Source organism: Camelus dromedarius, chromosome 8 (genome assembly GCF_036321535.1).
Source record: "Camelus dromedarius isolate mCamDro1 chromosome 8, mCamDro1.pat, whole genome shotgun sequence".
Taxonomy (NCBI): Eukaryota; Metazoa; Chordata; class Mammalia; order Artiodactyla; family Camelidae; genus Camelus; species Camelus dromedarius.
In genome coordinates this window covers 78,090,466-78,112,990 of record NC_087443.1, presented here as the reverse complement: position 1 = coordinate 78,112,990, position 22,525 = coordinate 78,090,466, and the positions used below count along the sequence as shown (strand labels likewise).

The window sequence follows — 22,525 nt, the reverse complement described above, 5'->3', positions numbered from 1 at the left end:
CATTCCTCTTGTCTACGAGTTTGCCAACTGTCGTCCACTGAAAGCTCATTTTCTCCAATCCCTGGCTCCCCTGATGGATTTCCCCTGTTTCTCACCCGTGAAGGGAGTCATCTCCTTGGACATCCATCTAAACTAGTTTTCAGGTGGAAAGCCTTGAAATTCTCTCTCTTTGTTCTACAGATTCCTGGATGTGTTACTCCTTTTGGTGTTAGGTATTCATATACGTTATGTCCAAAATGAGGATCCAGCATTGTTAGGAATGGAATTCCTGAATTATTAATAAAATAGGAGATAAGTAGAACAAAATGACTATTGAACAGTAGACAATCTAAGCAATAAAAATAATATAACTTAAATTATATTAAGTTTTTTTTTCTCCTTTCTCCGCGATCTTGAAACTGACCAAGCCCCTTCCCTCACCAAGACCGCTAAGCCGTTATGGGTCCCGTCCCACGCAGGTGATGCTCCTGGTCCTTCTCCCTGTCATCTGTGCTCTGAGCATCTTCCACCTGCTGGTCTGCAGCTCTGCCCCCTGCCTCTCTCTGCGCCCATTTCTCCAGCCTGTCCCTTTATATGACCCCTCTTCACACCCCATCTCTTTGCTTCCCTTCAGTTTCGTTGAATTTCCCTGTCCTCGCCTCCTTGGTCCACCCCCGGAGCTGCCCCTGCCAAGGTCACCAGCCTCCCACCTGGAACTCTGTTGTGTGAAGGACGACCACCAACTCCTTCTCCAAACTCATCTCAGCCTCAGTGGCCTCTCCCACCTCCCCCGCCCACTGTCCTTCTGCTATTCCTGCCCCTCCAGGCGGGGCTGCTGGCAGGGAGCCTGCCCCGGGGGTCCTGTGACCACTCAGAGGACGGACGTTTAGAAGATGGGAATTTGAGACCAAAAGGCAGCAGGGTGTAAACCTCCCCCCGCAAGATTGATCTCCTTCTGAGAGGAGGGAAAGGGGCGCGGAAGAGTGTGCGCTTTGTCAGCGAGAGTGAGAGATTGTCTTTGTTCTATATTTTTGGCACCTTCTTCCTGAACACTCGTTGTTAAGTAGAGCACAGCTCAGACCTGCTGTATGGGTCTAACTGATTTAAACCAGGCATGTCCTAAATATATCAAAACCCATATGAAACAGGGAGAGGATTCTCAGTCCTGGACTTGGCTGGGAGGGGGTCTGGTAGGGAAATTGTTTCTCATCTGGTACATTTGTAGCATCCCCACTTCAATTTCTTCCTGTCCATTTTTATCAGGACTCTGGTTGCAAAGCCCAACTCAAACGAGCTGAAGCAACAGATAGGGGTTCCTTGAGGACAGGGAGAGGTGAAGTGGACTCCCGGGGCACCTGGAAGATCTTCCCTTTCTGTCCTTCATCACAACAAGTGATGGCTGTGATTGCCCCGGGCAGTGTCCTCCTGCAGCCAGGGACCAGGCTGAAGGCAGCCCTGTGTGCACATCCATGAGGCTTTGAGAACAAAGAGGAAAGGCCTCTTGTCCAGAAGCCCCAGCTCCTAGCATGCTGCAGGGAAGATGGGTGATTGGTTAGCCTGGGTCCCATGTTTATGTTGGGCCTGGGGGTAGAGTGACCCCTGCAGAACCCAGTGGTGTGAAATGCATTCCCTGGGCAGAGGGGCAGACAGCATTATCAATACACACTGCCCCTCCTGCAAAGTCTAGTATTTAAAATAACTCTCGACTCATTATTGCCCTAAAAGATAAAATCTAGAGATGTTTAGAGCCCTTCCCTGTCTCCCACCAGCCTGGCTCCCCACATTCCAGACTCCTAGGTCTCCGGGTTTTGCCACCCTCTGCCTGGAATTCCCTCCTCCCCCCAGCCCTCCATTGCCTGGCCGAGGCCTACTCCATCCTCCGTAAAGCCTTCCCTTTTGGCTGCACTCCACCCACTGTGCATCACTCACCCAGTAAGGCTCTCTTCCTGCGTCAGTGACAGCCACCCCCTCACTGTATTAGGTGTTGTCTGTCACCTCGCCAGGCAGTATCCTTAATTATCTTTATATGCCAGCAGCTAGTGTATCACCCAGCACATAGTAAGTACACAGGAACGACCTGTTGCCATGATGGTAAAAAGAATAAAATATGCATATTACAAAAGAAATCACAAAACAGCTTAAAACCTAAATGAACTCAGGCTTTGCTCCCATCAATGAAGACCTAGGAGATTGCGTGTAATTTTAGGTTGGATGAATAGAGGTTTTGCTCCACTATTAGTTCATCTTTGAAATTCAGTATTTTATTGTGTCCAAAATCATTTTCCTCCCCTCCTCCACCACTGCCGTTAACATTTAATCATTGTTCAAAACTCTTCTTTGACATTTTAATATTGACAGCTGGTTCCCTCACCTGCAGGAGAATAAGCAGAGACAAGATGGTGTCTCCAAAATTATTTTTCCTGTAATAGTAGCTTATTATTGGAAACAGGTAGCTTCGCTGCTAACTCTAGATGGCAGAGCCTGGTAACTTCCAGAAATATGGTTCTCCCAACTCAGAAATCTGCGTGTGCTACTCGGAGAAGGGTGCGTGTGCACGTGTGTACACACACCTGCGTGTGTTGGAGGAATGAGGTGGAAGGGAGTGGGGAAGGAGTGTACTGTGGGGGCCACTGTGCAAAGTGCATGCATCTGAATCTTGCCTGCCTGAGTCTCCTTCTGATCTCGCTGGATAACCTGAAGAGGTTAATGGCCCTACGGGAGCCTCACGGGATCACCTGTAAAATAAGGAGGGAGTCAGATCCCTGCAATGCTGCAGCCTAGACATTCACGAGCAACGTATCAGTGAGATTCTACGCTCATCTGTGTTGTTTCTCTTTTTCCGCAGAGGTCTCATTGCTAGCAGTTTCACGGAAACCCACTACCTGCAAGATGGCACTGACGTCTCCCTCATTCGCAATTACACAGTAAGCCCTGCATGCCTGGACCACCGTGATGCTGTGCTGTCAGATCTGTGCTTAACCTCGGTAGCCATTTTATCCTAACCAAAGTCACGTGCCCAGATCCTTCACTTAGACCCCAAAAGGATCTTGGGCATCACCTACTCTTTGGGCATATCTGTCATTGTAACACCGGAAAAACTTGGCCATGGCCAGGTATATGCCAGGACAGTCCTTAAAGTTGTGGCCTTATTGCAGGCTGGCTTTGAAACCACCTGCCAGTGACTCTGGGATACTAAGTTGGGCGATTCCCTCCTGGCAAACCACGCCAAAGTCAGAGATGGCTCAGCAAGTGGTCGTCCCTGGGCTGAACTCGGCTGCACTGAACTGGGAGGCTCCTTAAAGAAATTCAAAGGAAAATGGACACTGCTTAACTTTCCTATTTTAAATCTATCCACCATGTCAGTATCATTCTATATCATGGTTGTTACTCTGATGTGACATTGATCACCTCTTAGTCAGCTTCTGTAGTATCTGAATTTTATATGTAACTCAGACGAGATGCTAATTTTACTTGTTCCTTCAACAAACGCTTACTGTGCTCAGCTGTGCACATGTGCATATGGACACTCAGAGGGAGCTGCTGTCCTCTGAGGACTAGAGCGGTTACTTGTTTTAAAGAGCTCTGGGTATTTGCTTTAAAAAGAATGAACTTAAAGAAAGGCTGTAGTTTATAACTGAAGTGTTGTCAAGTAGCCATTTTGGTCTGCAGTAATTTCTCCCTTCTCTGCATTAGACCAACACTTTTCTTTATCACATGCTTGGCACATACAAATTGTTACCTTCAGACTGCCAGCAGTATGGTGGAGTGAATCGATGCAGCTCTCCCAGCCTGAAGAAAGCTTGAGGGTGAAAAATAAGCAGAGAAGAATTTTTGTTAATGCCTGACTAAGCTCAAGAAAGTCACAGAAATCCCCGGGAGGTAGAAACAAATTGGGGATATAAGCTCAGAACAATAGGCTGGTGCACTGAGGTCATGGGACCCCGGTGGGCTATTCCGGACCCAGAGAGAGGGCCCGGTGCTTGGGGATTGAGATAAGAGAAATGAACATCTGCAACTGGGGATCCCTAAAAAGCTGGGCCCCCAAAGAGGTGGTTCCTCTGTGAAAAACGGACAAGAAAAAACTCCAGTCCAGAGAAGGGGCAACAGAGAGAATTGCCTCCATGTGTCCTGAATTGAAGAAAGATTTCAGAAATAATGGAGCAAGTGAAACCCCAGCTAGACTCACAAAGTGTTTGTTTGGCATGAGGTGGACTGGTGTCCAGATTTCTAATACCAGCATGGAAGTGGAATTCCCAGTCAATATATTGACCTCAAAACTGGTCCCAGATCAACGACCTGGGGTCCCCTGGGCCCAAGCTGAAGCCAACCCCAAGTACTTCCACAGGGGTATTTCTACAGCCCAGCTTACATGAGTTTCCCATATCAAAAACAAAGAAGAAGAAGAAGATTATCAAAGATGAGCCCAAAATCAAAATTACAAAACACACAATTATAAAAAAAAAAAAAGCCAGTGTAAGTGACAAGGGAAGCAAGAGAGTTAGCACCTCCAGGAATGCTAGGTAATAGAAAAAGCAGGGAAAATGTTAACTATTTTAAAGAGCACAGAAAAGGCCTAATAGAAATTCCAGAGTGAATACGGGTGAAAAACAAAAAAAAACTAAAGAGGCAGCAACAGTGCCCCTCTTCTGTTTAGGCCATCCAATGGGAAGTTGGTTTATATCATTAAGGAGCAGTTGTTGGTTTGAGAAGGCAGAGGGGACAACGATACAAGTTTGTCCCTGTTGAGTCTGTAGTGGGACAGCCAAGTAAAGGTGCTCAGGAGGCAGTCTGATATACGAGCCAGGGTACAGGAGGAGGATGGAGGTCTTCAAAAAAGGAAGACCCGAGGCTCCATCTCAGATGCAAGGAATCGGCGCCCTGACTTCACCTAACTCTCTACTCTTTTTTCTCTATCTCCTAGAAGGATCTCATTTAAAATGTGCTTTTAGACTTAGCAGTAAAGCTCTCCTCACAGTGTAAATTGTCATTCCAAATAGGAACAGAAAAAAAAGACTTCCTAGAAATGCTTGACCGTAGGCTCGAGTCCTGCACGTCTAGATGGTAGTGGATGGTCCTTGTCTCATACGGACGCTCTAGAGGATGGAAGATAAGCTTTCCAAGATACTTTAAACAGCTTCATGTTTTCTGGTTCAGTCTCTCTGACTAATTTCCTTTTCTTAGGCTTTTTTTTTTTTTTTTTGGTCCTTTTTTCTCAGTTGGGAAGAAAAATGCAATAAGAAAGAAGAAGAAATAGAGAGCTAGATGAGTGAGGGTCTAACAGCTGCTGGGTGTGTGTGGGGCTTGGATTGTGACGGCTGAAGGCTGTAAATCCGGGCATCTTAGACAGCTGCCCGGATGGAGGGGCGCTGGAAGGTTCATGGTAGTTGCCTCTGTCTGGTGGGAGACTCCGTTTTCTAGGATTACTGTGTGTGGGTGGGAGGAGGGGCGTTACAGTTCCTTTCCTCCTCCTCTGTCCACGAGGTGATGGTATAGACGGGCAAGCATCTGCTTCACCCTCTGCTCACTCCCTCATTCCTCCCCATGGAAGCGTCTTCTCAGGGAGATGAGGGCAGGAGGGGGCAGGCCCTGTAACCTCTGGTCCCAGCTAATTGGGGAGCAGGTAGAGTCCCTGCTTTGGAGAGGCCACCAGGCTAGCCTTGCTGTCTTCCCTCAGTCAGCGGTGGCTGAGCCTTGCCCGCCCCTCCGCGGAGTATTCCAGGGAACAGTCTTCTGCAGCCCCAGCCTCCCCAGGATGGGCCCCAAGGCGTGGCTCACAAGAGCAGGGCGGGGAGATGAGGGGAGATGAAGGTTGGAAATTGCAGGGAGGCTCCCTTCTGCCCTGACCTAAGTTGAATCCTCTAATGAGATATGCCAGGAACCCTTTCTCTGGAGGTGGTTAAACCGATAGTGTGTTTTGATCTTCATCGGACTCTTTGAGTCTCTCTTCAGGTGAAGCAGCTGGAGGCTAGGTTAATTGACACCCCTAAACCTTCGGAACCAACCACATACACTGCTTTTATAATTAGAAAAACAATGACTTTTTTTGTAATCTGGTGGCTACCTTCCCCCATTCCTTTGAGCGCCATTCTGAGCTGTCAGTCGTGTGACTGTAAAGATGAGGCGTGAACAGTCTTGTGCACTAAAGGCAACCCGCAGAGCTGGGCAGCCAGTCGTCCCAGCAGGAACCCGTTAAGGGGAACTGAAGGCCTGTGAAGGCCTCGTATTGTCTTTCGTGGTGAGGAGACACACACAGCTTTGGGGGTTTAGTTGCTATTGAATCGGGCTGGGAGACAAAAAGAAATGTGCTGACTCATCCCCTTTTCCCTGAAAGTCAGCACACAGTGAATTTCCCTAAATTTAAAATTATGCATAAAACAAGAACCACTTTTTGACTATCTTGTCTTTCTTTTTTCAATGTAGTCTCTCAACAGTCGGTGTGAGCTGGTTGACCAGCAGACTAGTGGCTGCTTCTAATTTTGGAACTGCTCCCTTTTATCTCTTGGTCGTCCTGACAGGATGACATATTTGTGGCTTTATCCTTTGCTGGCCACATCTAAGGGAAGATGTTGTTTTATACTGTCTCTTCTAATAAGGCCTGTGGGAGATAAAACACATGACATTTATGCTATTTACACCCCAAAAGACAACTCTGGGAATGGCCACAGTGGCCCTCCAGAAAGTCTCCTGAATATTGTCTGTGCTTTGATCCAAGAGCGTCCTTCTTTGGGGGGTGGGGAGGGGGATCAGGCGGGATTACGTTCATTCATTTATTTATTTATTTTAATGGAGGTACTGGGGATTGAACCCAGGGCCTTGTGCATGCTAAGCACACACTCGACCACTGAGCTATTCCCTCCCCTCCTCAAGAACATCCTTCTGTTGCATGCGTGTTAACTGAGCACCTCCACAGCGCCAGGCCCTGTGACTGCCACTGAGAATACAGCGGACATTACAAACAGACAGGGGGCCCACGTGGGGCCTGGAGGGAGGAGACTGGCGTCATTCCAGGAATTAAAGACTTAATTAAAATCTGTGCCAAGCACACCGAAGGGCCTAATCTGCTCTAAGGGACCAGGGAAGGCTTCGTGGGGGAAGGAATGTGTGAACCGAGATCTGAAGGTGGAGGCGGCATGAGCCGGGGATGGGGAGGGGAAGGACATTGCAGGCTGAGTCCAAGCTCTACTTGGAAGTGGGGAAGGGTTTATAATTTGACAGGGGCCAGGGTATGTAGGACTTGGAGGCCAAGGTGACAATTTGGTTGTCATGGAAGAGTATGGGGAAGCCATTAAAAGTTCTCAGCCAAGTGGGTGTCATGACTAGGGATAGGATTTGAAAGACCCCATTGGCTGCACCATGAAAGGGTGGAGACCCAGCAAGATGGAGCAGTTGGCTCTTGTGGAAGAGCCTCAAGCCCAGGTGAGAGGAGATGGCTGTGAGGCCAGTGGCACATGATGGGGAGAAGGAAACAGATCTGACGTTCTACACCTGAGCAATACCCAGGAGGGTGACATTTGTTGTATGTGTTTCTTGTTGGAAAAATTGATGAAAACATTTGGTATAATAGCCATCTAAAGGAGACCAGCAGTGTTAACTGAGGCCGAACCATCAGATAGGTGTGAAATTCTGTATTTTGATCAAAAGTATTGTTTGAGTGGCGTCCCGTTCATTTCCATGGCAAAGGTTTCCCATCAAAAAGAAGTAGAATCTTCTACAGCTGCCTTGGACTGAACACATCAGGGCAAATGGATGTTAGGGAGTCAGCCATGCCCCATCTCAACCAGAGAGCATCTGGAAAGTGTGAAAAGACGGAGGCAGGAGGGAAGTCAGAGGTCATTCACATCTCCTGAGTGTACCAGGTGTGGGCTAGGTCTGCCATCAAATTCTTCAAAAATGATTTAACATGGACTTAATTTCCCTGCCATTCCTGTCACTCTGCCCACGTCTAATTGCATCTCTCTCAAAGGCAGCTCCGATCTCTCACTGACTGAGGCACCCAGTCCCCCAGGTCCTCACCATGTCCCGTGTTGATTCCCCACTTCACAGCCATCTCGCAGCCCTTCCCCATCCACTCACAATTCTGCTGCTGCAGCTCAGCCCTCCCTTCTTCTCAACTGGAAGACATTGTAGCCACCTGACATTTTCTTCTGACTTCTCATCTCACCAATACGTTTTATCCAGCCACCACTCCTGCCTCCATGATCCTTCTAGAATATCTTTCTCTTTATGCCATCCCCTGTTGCATTTGTATTTTGATCCTCCCAAATCATCAATCGCTTCCTCGATGCCTCCTAAGCCGAGTCCAGAGTTCTAAGACCGTATTCCCATTCCACGGTGGTGACATACCCCACCTTTCCATGCCCACATTCGACAAATGTGTGTCGAGTGCCCCATCTATCATCAAGTCAGCACCAACAATATGCCAGGCATTGTGCAAAGGGCTTCACATACATTTTGTGGTTTGATCCTCACCATAAATCCATTTCTGCTATTTTAATACCCAGATGAGGAAACCGGAGACATAGCAGGGTTGGATAACTAGACAAGTCCCCCAGCTAATAAGGATTCAAACTCACATAGTCTGAATCTGGAATCTAAGCTCTTAACCACTATGATGCAAGCAAAACACCGGAGTGTGTGTGGAATGTCCCTGGCCCGGGTGCCTGTGTTATGGACTCAGGAGAGTCCATAACAGGAGAGCTGTAGTGAGGTGGATCTGAGAATGGACTGGCATTCGTTTGCAGAGAGAGACACCCAGCAGGTGCTGCTAGGGGAGGGCAGAGGATGCTCTGCTGAGCTGCAGTCCTCGGATACGGGGAGAAGGCAGGCCCAAAGGCCCTCTGGGAATTTGCTGAATGCATGTCTCTGGAGCCCCGTGGAACTGAGATCAGTAAGGCCCCGTGCCCCATGGCAGTGTGCAGAAGAGGGGAGGACATGGTCCCCATCCTCAAGGAACATACCCTCTGACCACAGATGACACAACATACCCATGACCAAGATGCTTTAGGAACCAAACAAGGGAGGACCCAAATCCACATGAAATCTGCAGTGAGTTCCCAGAGGAACCCCAGGCTTGGTGACTTTCCTGCTCTAAAGTTGTCCGGAAAGGGGAGGCTCCGAGACCGCCTCCTGTCCGGAAGCAGTGTGTGGAGGGTGGGACCACAACCCGGGGAGGCAGGCTGCCCAGGTGTAAATCCCAGCCCGAGCCCTGAACCAGCCGGGAACTCGGACACGAAACAGACGCCGCACCTGGCGCACAGTCAGGCCTCTAGAAAAGCGAGCCCACTGTAGCCGCTGCTCTGCTTTGACCATCGAGTCACTACGTTTCTTAACCACCCTGGACCATCCGTTCCTTCTGAAGCCCATCATGTATCGTGGTAATAGGACGAGAGAGGGAGCTGCTGACAGGAAGGGGGTGATGAGCTGGGCAGGGAACTGGGCTCTTAGGGCCGATGTGTCTTCACGAGGTGGGGACTGGTCCCAGCAGCTCTGACCCGGCTCCCGCCGCGCCCTCCTCCTTCCCTGCTCCGGTCCCAGGATCCACACCAGGTCCCACACGACAGCCAGGACGATTTGGATCTGGGAGTTAGGAACTCGTGTGGGAGTGTAAGAAAACCACGCTGCCTGGTCTCTGAGAGTTCAGCTTCTCTCACACGTGTTCGCTCATTCGTTCAGCAAAAGAAGCTGAGGCCAGCGCAGAGGGACGCGGCAGGCGGGACGCGGCAGGCGGACACCGCACTTACCGCGGGATGGGTTAAAGTGCACGTTTTCATATCCCAGGTCTGTGACAGCGCCTTACCTTTCACAGATCAACTTGGTCCCTGAAGCCCTGGACAGTCAGTGTCAATCCCATTTTATGAATTAAAAACAGAGACTGAGTCTTAAACCCCCAGACTCCCAGTTCCAGATGGGCCCACGCTCTCACAAGTGCAGGCTTGCTGTGTCCAGGCCCCGCGTGCAGGGAGGCCCCCCAAGGTCATGACCACAGTTTCGCAAGCTGTGTTCTCTCCTGCAGAATTCCTGCCCAGCCAAGTCACGCGAATGGCCCCTGAGGCCGGTCCTGTCCAGTTGTTTAAGCAGACACGGTTCTCGTTAGAGCTGGGAGCGTGGGTGTGGCGACTGACTTCTTGACAATCCGTCTTGCACCCTCTCAGGGGAAAGTGTAATGTCGCCCAGTCACAGAAGCACACCGGGTTGAAAAGTCACTTTTTACTTTGCTTGAATGCACTGACGCGTTGTTTCAGTCTCAAGCAAATATGTGGTGGGGGGGCCAGATGTTCCGTAGGAGGGAGCAAAGGCTGGGCCGCAGGCGTGCTGAAATGCCGGTCAGCAAACCTTGTGCGCGCGCACACACACACACACACGCATGTGCACACCCAGGTCCACATACCTCCACACAGACACACAGACACACGGACACACACACTCACCCTCACACCCTTCCCATCTGCAGATCCTTCTGAGTTTGGAAATGACTTGACTTTCCCAGGATTCCCCGAGTGATGTGATTTGATGAAGCGCATGTTCAAGGCAACAAGATACAGATGGAAACTGCCCGGCCCGGGGCTGAGGGGCTTGGATTTCAGTCCCTGTCCTGCCATGAGCCTACCCGGGGACCTCAGACAATTATTTAACGAGTCAAGGCCTCAGTTTTCACATCTGTTTAGGGAAGGTTGGCCTTGGATGGCCTGAAGCTTCCTTCCAGCTAGAACATGGTGTGACTCAAACGCTGCATCGAGACAATTTGTCACGTTGCACATGGCGGGGGAGGCCCTAGGAAGTTCCCAAGGAAAAGCGCATGGAAATTAATTTTCGCCCAACCTACTCCTTAACAGAATTTGTCTGCTAGAGATCCTTTTAAATCACAAGGTCAGACCATTCTTGTTAGCAATTTAGCATATAAAATTCCTTCCTTCCTAGTCCACCGAGAGTTGGGTAACAGAATTTTTATTTTACTTCCCGGATAGCGTAGCGTTGAGGGCTGTTATTTTCAAGCTCGAGAGTTCTTATTCCAGATTCCTCTTCCCCACCATTATGTTTGATTGATAGTATTAAACAGAAGGAGAATTTATTTTCCTGGAGGGAGAAATGCATTAGGTTAAGTAATAAGTATATAAAATACATGGTTAGAGGTTTTGTAGAGGAAAAGATGTAATTTTGTGGTCATGCATGTTTGGGACTATTTTCTATGTTATGTTTTGTTGGTAGAAATAGAATGTATCGGATCAGCAGAACTAGGCAAAGACCACTGTGCACATAGGATGATGTCTTGTTCAGCTGTGTCTTTAGAGACGTGAGTGTGATAGAAAGAGACCGTAACTTTGACTCTCTTGAGGGAACTGGGAGAGGATGCAGTTTGGGAAGGAAGGGTCATTGTTCTGATCGATCCAGTGGGCCCTGGGGCACAACACCTCCAGGGCATGACTGCATCTCTCACTGGTGCGACCGCACCCACATCCAACGGGACTCGTATTTGCAAATCTACAAGTCCTGGCAGGTTCCTGCCTCTTAGCGTCAGTCCATGGGAGGCAACCTGGCCCTTGGACATGGGGACACACGCTCACCTGGAGACTTTGCCGAGTGGGCACTGCTCCCCTAGCCTCACCGCCTCCACCGGAGGTCGAACCCCCCAGAGGGGCAGGAGCGTACATCTCCTCCACTCCCCTTGGTCAAATTCCCCAACCAAGTATGTGACACCTCGTGCGATGAGTGTGTCTCTCTGAGTTGTCACTTTATCTATATGATGACTTACTATGTTATAAAAACGAAGTCACGTTTATTTAAACATTTAGTTAATCGTGTTGAAACAAATGAAACTTCATGAAATTGTAAATGTCCTGGAGAATCTGGAATTTGGAGTTCTAGGAAAAGCTAAGAGTGACCAGGGGGAGGGTACAGCTCAGTGGCAGAGCGCCTGCTTAGCGTGCAGGAGGTCCTGGGTTCAGTCCCCAGTACTTCCATTAAAAAAATAAATAAATAAACCTAATTACCTCCCCCCTAAAAATAATAAAAAAGGAAAAATTTTTTTTTAATTTTTAAAAAGAGTGAGCAGTAGCTTGCTAGTCAACTGTCTGAAGATAAAAAGAAAGTCGTTTTAGAGCTAAGAAATAAGGTGTTAACTCTGGTAATGACGGAGACAAGTGGGATTACTTAAGGACCAGTTTATGAGAGTTAGACTCCACCCCCTCCTCTTTTGCAAGCAATCCTTCAGCCTAGCTGTTGAACTGGAAATTAATTTTATACTAATTTGTTCTCAGTTCAGGCTTTAATGAGCTTATATTTCTGGGTATTTAATTTGAACGTACATTTGATAAGTAATCTATTCAAAGTAAATTGAAACTGAGAATAAATGAGTTTGAAATTTCAGAGGTCAGTAATTAAGACTGCTGCCACCATTTGGTTTTTATTTTAATTTTTTAACCAATACTCGGCTTTCTATAGCGACATTTCACATTGCTCTAAAGTGGAGCAAATTATTTAATGTACAAGACCCCCAAAGGTGGGTAGGTTAAAAACCAGTGATTCTGGTCACCCCAGGCAGCCCAAACTGTAACATCAGCTGTGTCCCTTCACTTTCTGGGTCGCCTCTGCCCCCAACATCTGTGCTGGTACCCAAGGCTGAAATCCCCCAGCCCCGTGCAGAGGGTGCCAGGACCCTCCCAGTGCCGGGGGCAGTACAATCCAGTTACACGATCTCCACAGGTTTAGAGGGTTGTTATCGTGCCTCCTTTAAGTGCACAAGCTAGAGTCATCTAGAGAGAGGGGGCCCTGGAACTTTTCAAAAGTTGTTTCGTATGGAGGCTGCGGAGGCAGGCTGGCAGTGAGAGTGCCCCATGGCCTGGCGGGAGGCCTGGTGTGGCTGGCTGGGCAGGTGTTCCCGACCCCTCTGCCTCGTGCACCCCTTCCTGAACCTCGTGCTCACCGAAGAGGACACCTTTGCCAGGGAGAGGAGCAGGGCTGTGAGTCTGTGCTCCTGCCCCTGAATCTTCCAGCCAAGAAGAGGAAGCCCCATCCCTGAGCTGCCGCCCCTCCCCCACTGCCCACCATCCCTGGACAAGTTTTCTCCCTGTGGAAAAGTCCCACTCCCACCTTTGTCCCCAGACTCCAGGCCACCCTGCTCCCTGATGCTGCATGGAGGTCAGGAAGGAACCTACAAAACTTTCACTGTTTGTAGTTGGTATAATCAATAACACAAAAAGTCCAAGATAAGCTACAAACTATTAAGCTAATCAGATGTTCAAGCAAGAGGGTCCGATGTAAGATCTGTTTAAAAAATAAAAAAGTTTTCCTTTACATTAAAAATCACCATGAATAAGATACAACAGAAAAAAAGATCCTATTCATGCTGTCAGCAAGCCTCTACCATCCCCTAGACGTAAGCCTGATGAAAACTTCCCAAAGCCATCCGAAAAAAACCTGAAAGTTTTCTGAAGGTCAGAAAAATGGCCTTATTACGTGGAGAGAAATAGCCTGGACATGAACAGGGACACTCTTTATTTGAAAACTGTAAATCCTGACTAAGTTGACCTGGACACTCAAAGTAGTCAAGCTGAAATCTCAGTGGATCATTGTAGAGCTTCATATTGGATTCTAAAATTCCCCTGAAAGAGAAAGTAAACAATAATAGTGTGGAAACTTCTGGGGGGAAAAATAGGATCAAAAGAAAACTTGCTCTCAGCAAGGTTGCCAAGAAAAATTGGGCAAAGAATAGTCTTCCAGCAAATGGTTCTGGGCACCTGAATTTCCGCATGCAGAAGAATGAAATTGAACCCCTAATTCAAGCATGTATGAAAACTAATTCAAAGTGAATCAAAGTTCTAAATAGAAGAGCTAAACCTGTAAAACTCTTAAAACACAGGCGTAAATCTTCCTCACCTTAGGTTGGGTAATGGTCTCTCAGATACGTTACCTAAAGCATGAGCAATCAAATTAAAAAAGGGACAGCTTGGATCTCATCAAATGATCACTTCTGTGCTTCAGAAGACATCAAGAAAGTGAAAAGACAACATACAAAATGGAAGAGAATATTTGCAAATCAAATATCAGATAAGGGTCTAGTATCCAGAATATATAAAGAACTCTTCCAACTCAACAATGAAAAGACAAAAATCCATCTGAAAAATAAGCAAAGGCTTTGAACAGCTAGTTCTCCAAAGACGATATGCAAGCAGCCTGCAGGCATGTGTAAGGATGCTCAACATTCTAAGTCATGAGGAAAATGAAAATCAAAACTGCAGCGAGCTGCAGACACGCCAGGATGGGTCTAATCAGCAGCACAGACAGGCAAGCGTGGGTGAGGACCAGAGGCGCGGCGCCTTCCTCCCTCCCTCCCGCACGCTGCGTGTTCAGCGGCTTAGCTGCCCGGGAAGGCTTGGCAGTGCTTTCAAAACATAAACTGAGTTACCAGGTGATCCAGCCATTTGGCTTGTAGATTTAACCACGTACTTACCCACAGTACGTGCCTAAAGAAACCGGAAAAAGATGTCCACACAAAAACCTTGTCCACAAATGTTCCTGGCTGCATTATTCATAGTAGCCAAGTGGTGGGAAAAACCCAAATGCTCCTCAACTGATGAATGGGTGAATAAAATGTAGTATATTCATACAATGTAATTTTATTTAGCAATAAAAACGAATGAAGTACTAACCCTTGCTACCACATGAGTGCACCTTGAAAACATTATGCTCAGTGAAAGAAACTGGACACAAAGGCCACATTTTATAGGATTCCACTTCCATGAAATGAACGGAATATGCACGTCCACAGAGACAGGAAGCAGTTTGGGGATTGCCAGGGTTGGGGTGGGGGTGATGGGGAGTGACTGCTAATGGATGTGAGGTTTCTTTTGGGGCTGATGGAAATGTTTTGGAATTAAGTAGTGGTCATGGCTGCATAACCTTGTGAATATACTAACACCCACCGTGGTATGCTTTTAAAAGCTGAGTTTTATGGGATGCGAAGTTAATCAGAATCAAAAAAAGAGGACTTTCTCTATCTGATATCAGAATGCATTGCAGAATGATAGGAACCACAACAGCGTGGTGTTGGCACAGGAACGGACAGACAGAAGCATGCCTCGGTGGCCTAGCCCAGAGAGTCCCGAGGTGGGGCCGCGTGTTTATGGGGCTATTCCATATATGACCACGGAGCATTTCAAATCAGCGAGGAAAGGAAAATGGTGGTGGAGACCAGCTGGCTCTTCGCTTGTGGGAAAAGTCAGATTCCAAACTCATGCCTGCCCAAGAATTAATTCCAGGTTCAATTAAGGAGCTTATTCTAAGACTATAGAAATAGAAAGTAAGAGAAGGTAAGTGTATAACCTTGAAGAAAGCCACCCTAAACAAGACACCAGATGCATAAATTTGACTTTATAAGAATTGGATAAATAAAAGATGGCATAAGTCAGTTAAAAAGACATTTCTCATATACCATCAGACAAAATATTAATATATTTTCCTGAATATATAAAGAACTTCCAGAATCAATAAGAAAAAGTCAAAATAACAAATGTTCTGCAGGACTCCCATCTCCCCTCTCCAGCTGCCTTTCAGATGATCCTAAAATGTCTCTGCTCAGTGACGAGGAGATCATCTTGGCCCCTTTCTTATGGTGTTCTTGGTGTTACTGGATTTCCCCAGTTGCTCAATCCTATTCCATCCTCTTTCTTAGCAAAGTCAAGGTGCTGTTTGGAATTTTGTCCCTGTGGGGCAGAACAACTGGACACCAAGCCCTGCCCTGGAAAAAGTGATTAGCTGTGGTCCTGACTGGAGGAGGGGTGTGTTGAGGTTGAAACCCCAGCATTCACTTCTCTTGCCCCATAGAACACGTAGCTCTTTGCTGTGGGACCGCACGCAGCCGCTGTTCAGAGACCGTGAATGAGGAGCGCTGAGCATCCCTCGCGTTTCTTGCCAGCCAGCCACTTACCTGGGGCTGCGGCAAAACCTTCACTCAACAGTGAAATTAACCTTGATTCCGGACAGATATCTGTCATCAGTAATCAAGTGTCCGTGCTGTGGTTTCTTTCTGCAGGTGACATTATTAAAGAAGTGGAATGTCGTAGGCACGTCACACAGGGACTTCTGCCATAGAGGACTTTCCTATTTTTCTTTTCTGTTAAGAGAGACTTTCTGTTGGGCAATTCATCGAGGTCCCCTCTGTCTCTCCTCACCCGCCTTCCTTTCATTCTCTGTCTGTTTTCATAAGCCACAGATCCAGGCCTTACTTGATTGCCTGTGTGCTTAAATACCCCATCGGTTCCTCATCTCACGACAAAAGACAATTTACATGAGCGGAAAATGGCGATGCCACTGCAATTTGTTCAGCCACTGGGGTTTGTAAAACATTCTGCATCAGGGTTTTCCTGAAGGGTGTCAGAGAGCCAAGAGGGCTGCATTTAAAAACCCCGTTGATAGTTTTTACGTCAATCAGATATTCCAGCCATCCATCCTGGTGGGGTCACGTTGGGCTAGCGGTAGATACTAAGATTGTGGGTGCAATATTTTATGCAAAAGGGAATTGTGTAGCTGAATGCAGGATGGTGGGAGGCAGTCGGTTTATGGCGAGGGGACATGAAGACCCCAGGACTGAGCCTCGTTTCTCCTCCTTTTAGGGCCATTGTTACTACCACGGACGTGTGCAAGGATATCCTGGTTCGACGGTCAGTGTCAGCACCTGTTCTGGTCTCAGGTGAGTGACCTTGACAATGGCAGCTCTGGTCCTAAGCACAGCTGTCACGGACCACCTCCTTCTCCAGTCGCTCTAAAGCAGTAGAATGAGTGACAGGCCTCCCCTCCACCTGGCAGGACCAAGGTCCCCTCCAGTGACAACTCTGACAACTTTAGTGCCTCCCACCCCCATGTGTTCTCCTCCCCCCATCTCAGCTTCTCCTTCGCTGCTCCTCTCTCAAGGCCGTTCTCAGGCCTAGAAGGTTGGCTGGGTTTCAGCATCCAAGGATTTGGGGAATATCTTTTGTTTTTGCGGCTCGATGCTAAACAATTCCTGGTGTTAAAAAATAGGACATTAGCTATTAGCATTTAAGCTGCTTTCTTAATAAAAATAAAAAGGGCTTCTTCTCACGAGGAGACAGAGTGAGGGGACGGATGAGCACAGGTCCAGGTGAGCTGAGCCCGAGGACCAGCCCCCCTTCCCTCACATGCAGCCCCCCTTCCAGTTAGAGGAAGGAGCCACCGTGGGCTCGTGGGCTTTCCGGGAAAACCAGTTTGTCTGACATATTTCCAGTCGCCTCAGCCTTTTTACTGGATTTATTTATTGCATTTGTGAACTAGCGGCTTGTGTCCTCAGAGTCCTGCTGGGCACTGGCCTGTGGCACCAAAGCGCTGTGTTGTGGACAGAGGAGGGCCTGGGAGTCCCAGCCTGGGGGCCTCGCGGGGCTGTGAGTCTGAATGGGGCCACAGAGAGGAGGCCACTGTGCACACACCTCACACATCACACACACACACACACAAAATATACCACACTCACCACAGCACACACACCAGATTCTGCCGAGCATCTGACTCTCGGTGACCACCTCCCGTCTCCCACCTGGAGAACGTTCCCTCCTGGCTACCTGGCACAGACCACGCCTTGGCAGAGAGGAATAACGTGAAATCCTTGTGGCTGGGATTTCAGGAAAAGTCAGAAGAGTGAGTGCTGCGTCGTCTGGTGCCGACCACTGAGACAGGGTGGGGACGCTGACGGGGCACGCTGTCCGGGGGCGGCGCTCCTGAGAATTTAAACTTCCCAGCTTTTTGTGCTGTTGTTGCAAAAGCAGCAGACCGTGCATCAGCAGAGAAATTCCGGAGTGATGTAGTCAGCCTTGTGATCTTGCAAGGAGAGAGTCAGGCCAGAGGCAAAGCTGTGTTCGATCAACTGCTCCCTGGCAGAAGAATCAATTGAGAGTAGGAATAAAGGGGGAAAAATGCAGTGAGTGTAGCACCAGCCTAGCAGATTTTCAGAAAGAAAACAGGGTTAAAAATGATGTGAAAGATGGTGTGACTCCCCCACCCCAAATACATTCAGATCTAAGAATGTGGAGGAAAACTCAAGTGTCCTCGGGGACGCATTCATTAGAGCCCCGCAGATTAGAGTTTTGCAGAGAAAAGCAGAGAAGGAACATCCTGCTTTGCTTCAAAAAGGCTGATCAAAGGTGGACAGGCAAGCAGAGCTCTGTCCTGGAGGAGAGGAGAGAGGAGGGAAGCGGACAAGCCGTCCTTCTTCATCTGAAGCTTGAAGGGGGAAAGACAGGGAGAGAGAAGCGCACGGAGATCCCAGAAGAAAGGATGAAAGAGGAAGCAGCTCCTTCACGGAGGGAATAGAGTGCAGTGTGGAAAACAGGTCATAGAAACGAGTGCGGCCGAAAAGCTTACACTTTGAAAGGACTCCGAGTCAAATGGGAAGCTCAGGCCGTGAGTTAGCTTTGTGCCGTATCGCGTGGCTCCCCAAGATGCTCGGCCCTCGTTAGCACAGTTTCAGCGCAGTGTTGGTGGTTCTCCTGGTCTCTCCCGTCTGCCCTCGCTGCTTCCTGCCTCGCCCCCTGCCCCTGGGTTCCTGAGCCCGCGGGCATCCCTGAGAGCATCCGGGGCTCCTCGGCACTGTCTGCCCAGGGACAAACTTGCATTGATGGGGAGAGGATTCTTCCCCTCCGCCCCAAAGGAGCTCAGCTGCTGTTTTGTGCTGGGACAGACGTCCAGCCCTGGCTCGCTCCTCCTGGGGCATCCAAACAGCCATGTCCCTGTGTCCTGATCTGATTCATAAACACCACCTTCTCACTCTCTTCCAACTCCCCAGCCAGAGCATGAGCTCCTTGAGAGAAGAGACTGTCTCTCACCATCGCTCCTTATTCTCTTGCTCGACCTTCAGCTCCTGCTCGGAAATCTGACACAAGGAGTCTCGGGGGCTGACACTTTTGGAATAAGCCGAAGGTCCTCCCATCACCTGCGGGCATAGTGGTTAAAATCAGGCTGAATTTCTCAGGGAACCACCTGTGCTTTGACAGACGTAAGCCAAGCATTCACCTAATAGATGAGGAACCTGGGATCTAGATTTGTAAACTAGGTATTGGTTGTAATAATCACGTCACTTTTAAATGGGGTTTAGGGTACCTGAGCACAAGGTGTGCACACACTCACACTTAAACACTCTTACGTTCACGTATGCTGTGACACACAGGCACACACACAGACACACACGTGCACACGCCCATTTCCCGGGGTGGTGACGACAAGCAGGCGATGCCAGGCTTTGCTCTTTGTCGTCATCACAATTTCTGCTCTCAGGAGGACGGGGCAGGTGGTCCTGGCACTGCTGTGCAGAGCAGCTGCAGCTCGGTCACCAGGAGCCTGGTCCTGACGCCGCAGCTCGGAGCTGCAGCGTCTCCTGTCAGGTCATGCTGTCACCCCCTCCCTAGTCACAGCTGCCGTCTCAGGAGAGAGGCGTCTCGGCGTTTACACGGAGGCCTTGCATGTCCTCATGTGATGCGCACTAAGCCGTGGGCGGGTATCACACGCCTCAGACTGCGGACGGGGAAGTGAAGGCAGGGAAGGCGACTTCCCCAGAGTCCCTCAGCTGTGATGGGCCGGACTCCACCTCAAGCCCAAGTCTAGCTACCTCCTCGGTCCATACTTGTTCCACTAAACCTTTTGCACAGTTTGCATCCAACCTTCTTTTACTTTTATTAACCTTTTCTTTTAACTGAAGTACAGTCAGTTTACAATGTTGTGTCAGTTTCTGGTGTACAGCACAATGTTTCAGTTGAACAACCTTCTTTTTCTGCCCCATCATCCTGTACCCTGAGGAAGCCCCCCCTATTCCAGACACACTGTTTTCTAGCTATTGCCAGAACACGCCCCCCACACATCTCACTGCCTTTATCCCTGTTGTACCTGGGCCCAGGACACACTCCTCTCACCACCTCTCATCAGCTTTGGAAGGTCTTCTCTCCCATCAAGGCCCAAATCAAATGGTGCCTCCTCCGTGAAGCCCACCCTGGCTTCTCAGACACTCCTCACCACGCAGCTCAACCCTACCTGGCCTGCACTGCCACAGACAGTCCTTGCTTACACAGCACAGTTCCTGTAGCAGAGCGGCCAGTTCACGTGTGTTTACATCCCTGTGTTAAGGCACCCACTGACCATCAGTTACCGTATCTTGCGGTTTCACTACCCTGTTGTCAGGACCTTCAGGACGGGGACCATGTCTGATATGTTCCTTCCAGGCCTTGGAGCTCTTAGCACTGGCCTTCGATGTGGGAGGCAGCACAAGTTGCTTCTAAAAACTCAATTTAAATAAAAATATTCTGATGCGAGGTTATTTGGTTCCTGAATAAGCACACACAATACTGTGTTCCTTTAAGGTCTTGCCTTGATTCTGATTATGTGATATAAAGTTTACTGCACCAAATTTTATATAACAAAATCAGATATAACACAGAATGCAAGAGTACTTCTTGCCCCCATACTATTGAAAATTAGTCAATCAGCTTAGGTTTAAAGGGTAGAAATGGCCAGTGTTATGGTCCCTGGAATCAGAAATAACCATTCCAGTGAAAGGAGTGATTTGCAATTTAGGGAAACGAGTGAGAGGGGGCGAAGTGAGAGCTGGGAAATGAGCCGCAGCCTCCGGCAGGGCCAGCCACACCGAGGACGCGTGGGTTCCGGTCGTCCCCGCCCCTCGCAGCTCAGCTGGAGTGTTCGCTGATGTGGGTGCGGGTGGGTTTTCCACATCTCACAGCTCAGCCTGAATGGCCTGCGGCAAAGTGGTTTATGGGACCAAGAAGTCAGGCACATGGCGATGACCTCGCCCTTGCTGTCTCGTCTGCTAGGCCTGAGCTCCAGGAAGGCAGGGCCCTGGCCACCCTAGCACTGCCTGGATCCTGGCACCTTATAGGCGCTCAGTAAACACTGGTGGAATAAATTCGCTCTCCCCGAGCCGCCAAGTGGTCAACGAAACGTAACGCCAGCCAGTCCAAAATTTTAAAAAGTCTTTTAAGTTTAGTAGATCATGTTAAGAAAGAAATTAGCTTACAGTGGAGGTGAAGTTAATTTGACCTTGACCTCTGCTCTGTGACCTTCTGCTCCTTCAGCGCCCATCACGGCTACGCTGGCTCCCCGCACCCCACCAGCCACACCATCTCTGCCCAGGGCTCTCTTTCCCCTTTCCTCTTCCTCCTCCCTCGGAGATATTCATCCGTCATCCTGTGTGAACATCTGTGGGAGCCCATCTGCACCATCTCCAAGCTGCTCTGGTCCCCACCCTGAAGGACGCCCAAGGTCAAGTTTCAGCCCTCCCAGGCCCCACTCCACTCAAAACTCGGGCTGTCCAAATCCCTACTCCTCGGTCCCCAGACTGGCTCCTGCCCTGAATTCTTTTCCATTAAAGGTCCAGCCCATCTCAGGCTCCTAAGCTTAGTCCCCGGGGGTCTCTGACAACCTCCGGCAGGCACCCAGCCCCGGCCCGCTCCCTGCTTACAGCATCTCTTTCGTCCACTCCCTCTCCCCCCGTTTCCCCGTCACCACCCCGGAGCAGCCCTCCCTCCAGGATTTGTAAACTGCCTCCCACCCATACTGCCCACCTCCTCCCTTCCCTCCACAGCCATCATGCGCATTACAGAAGGTCGTGTTTCAAAAACACTGTGTGGTTGTAAGTCCCGCCACACTCGGCTCTCAGAGCCGCGTGGCTCAGACACTGTTTTAGCAGTGTTTCCATGGGCGTTTATCCTCCTCACATACCGATCACCTGCCGCCGCACATCGTTTTTGTATAACGAAGTAAGTGCCGTGAAGGAGGCACACAAAACCCCCTGAGAAGTTCAGCGGAAGGGCCTTAAAGGCCAGAGCATCCTGCAGGAAGGGATGGCCGACCCGGACCTCAAAAGTTATGCCTCAGCCTGGAAGGCTCTGCCCAAGGGCTGCCCGGGAACAGCAAAGGCCTTTGCGGGGAACACGGCCCTGGCCCTAGAGCAGCCTGCATCCCGCAAGGCCAGAGGGTTACAAGACTAGGAGCAGGAGGACTGGCTAGAGGCCCCAGGGGTGGGGGTGGGGAGTGGCCAGGGAAGAGGGGCCAGCAAGAGCCGAGTCCTGGAGGCTGAGAGTTGGAAGCGGGTAAAAGAGGCAGTACCGCAGCCTGCACGCGGCGAGCGCAGCACAGTGAGCCATGCGGCCGCAGGTGCAGCCCGAGGCTGAGAGCCAGGGTCAGCGCCGCGCCTTCCATCCACCGCCGCCAAGTCCACGCCCGCCTTCTGCGGTCCCCACTGTCCTTCCGCACGTGTTCTCCGTTTCAGCTACAGCGTTTCTTTCCAATCACACTCTGTTTCTCTCGCCTACTCTTGCTCCTTCAAGGCCACTCACATCCCACATCTCCAAGTCCTCCCCATCCTCCCGAACTCCCTGCAAGGCCCCTGTCCCCCACTGGCCATTTATCAATCATGCTTAGGTCAGCACTGGGCCGACCGCCCGGCCCGTGGTCAGCTCTGAGTTCCTCCGGCGTTTTGCATTTGGAATTCAGCTGCACCCACCCTAGAACAAGTCCTTGGCGACTCAGGAGAGGGCCT

At 49.5% G+C, this 22,525-nt stretch overlaps 1 protein-coding gene across 1 annotated transcript in view; it reads left to right on the top strand.

Moving 5' to 3' along the window:
* The window catches only part of ADAM12 (ADAM metallopeptidase domain 12), a 324,566-nt gene that overhangs the window by 201,822 nt on the left and 100,219 nt on the right, over window positions 1-22,525 (top strand). Inside the window, exons 4-5 of the mRNA XM_031461975.2 lie at window positions 2,825-2,903; window positions 16,587-16,663. Coding sequence (XP_031317835.1) covers window positions 2,825-2,903; window positions 16,587-16,663 — 156 coding nt within the window. The remainder of the gene's footprint in view (window positions 1-2,824; window positions 2,904-16,586; window positions 16,664-22,525) is intronic.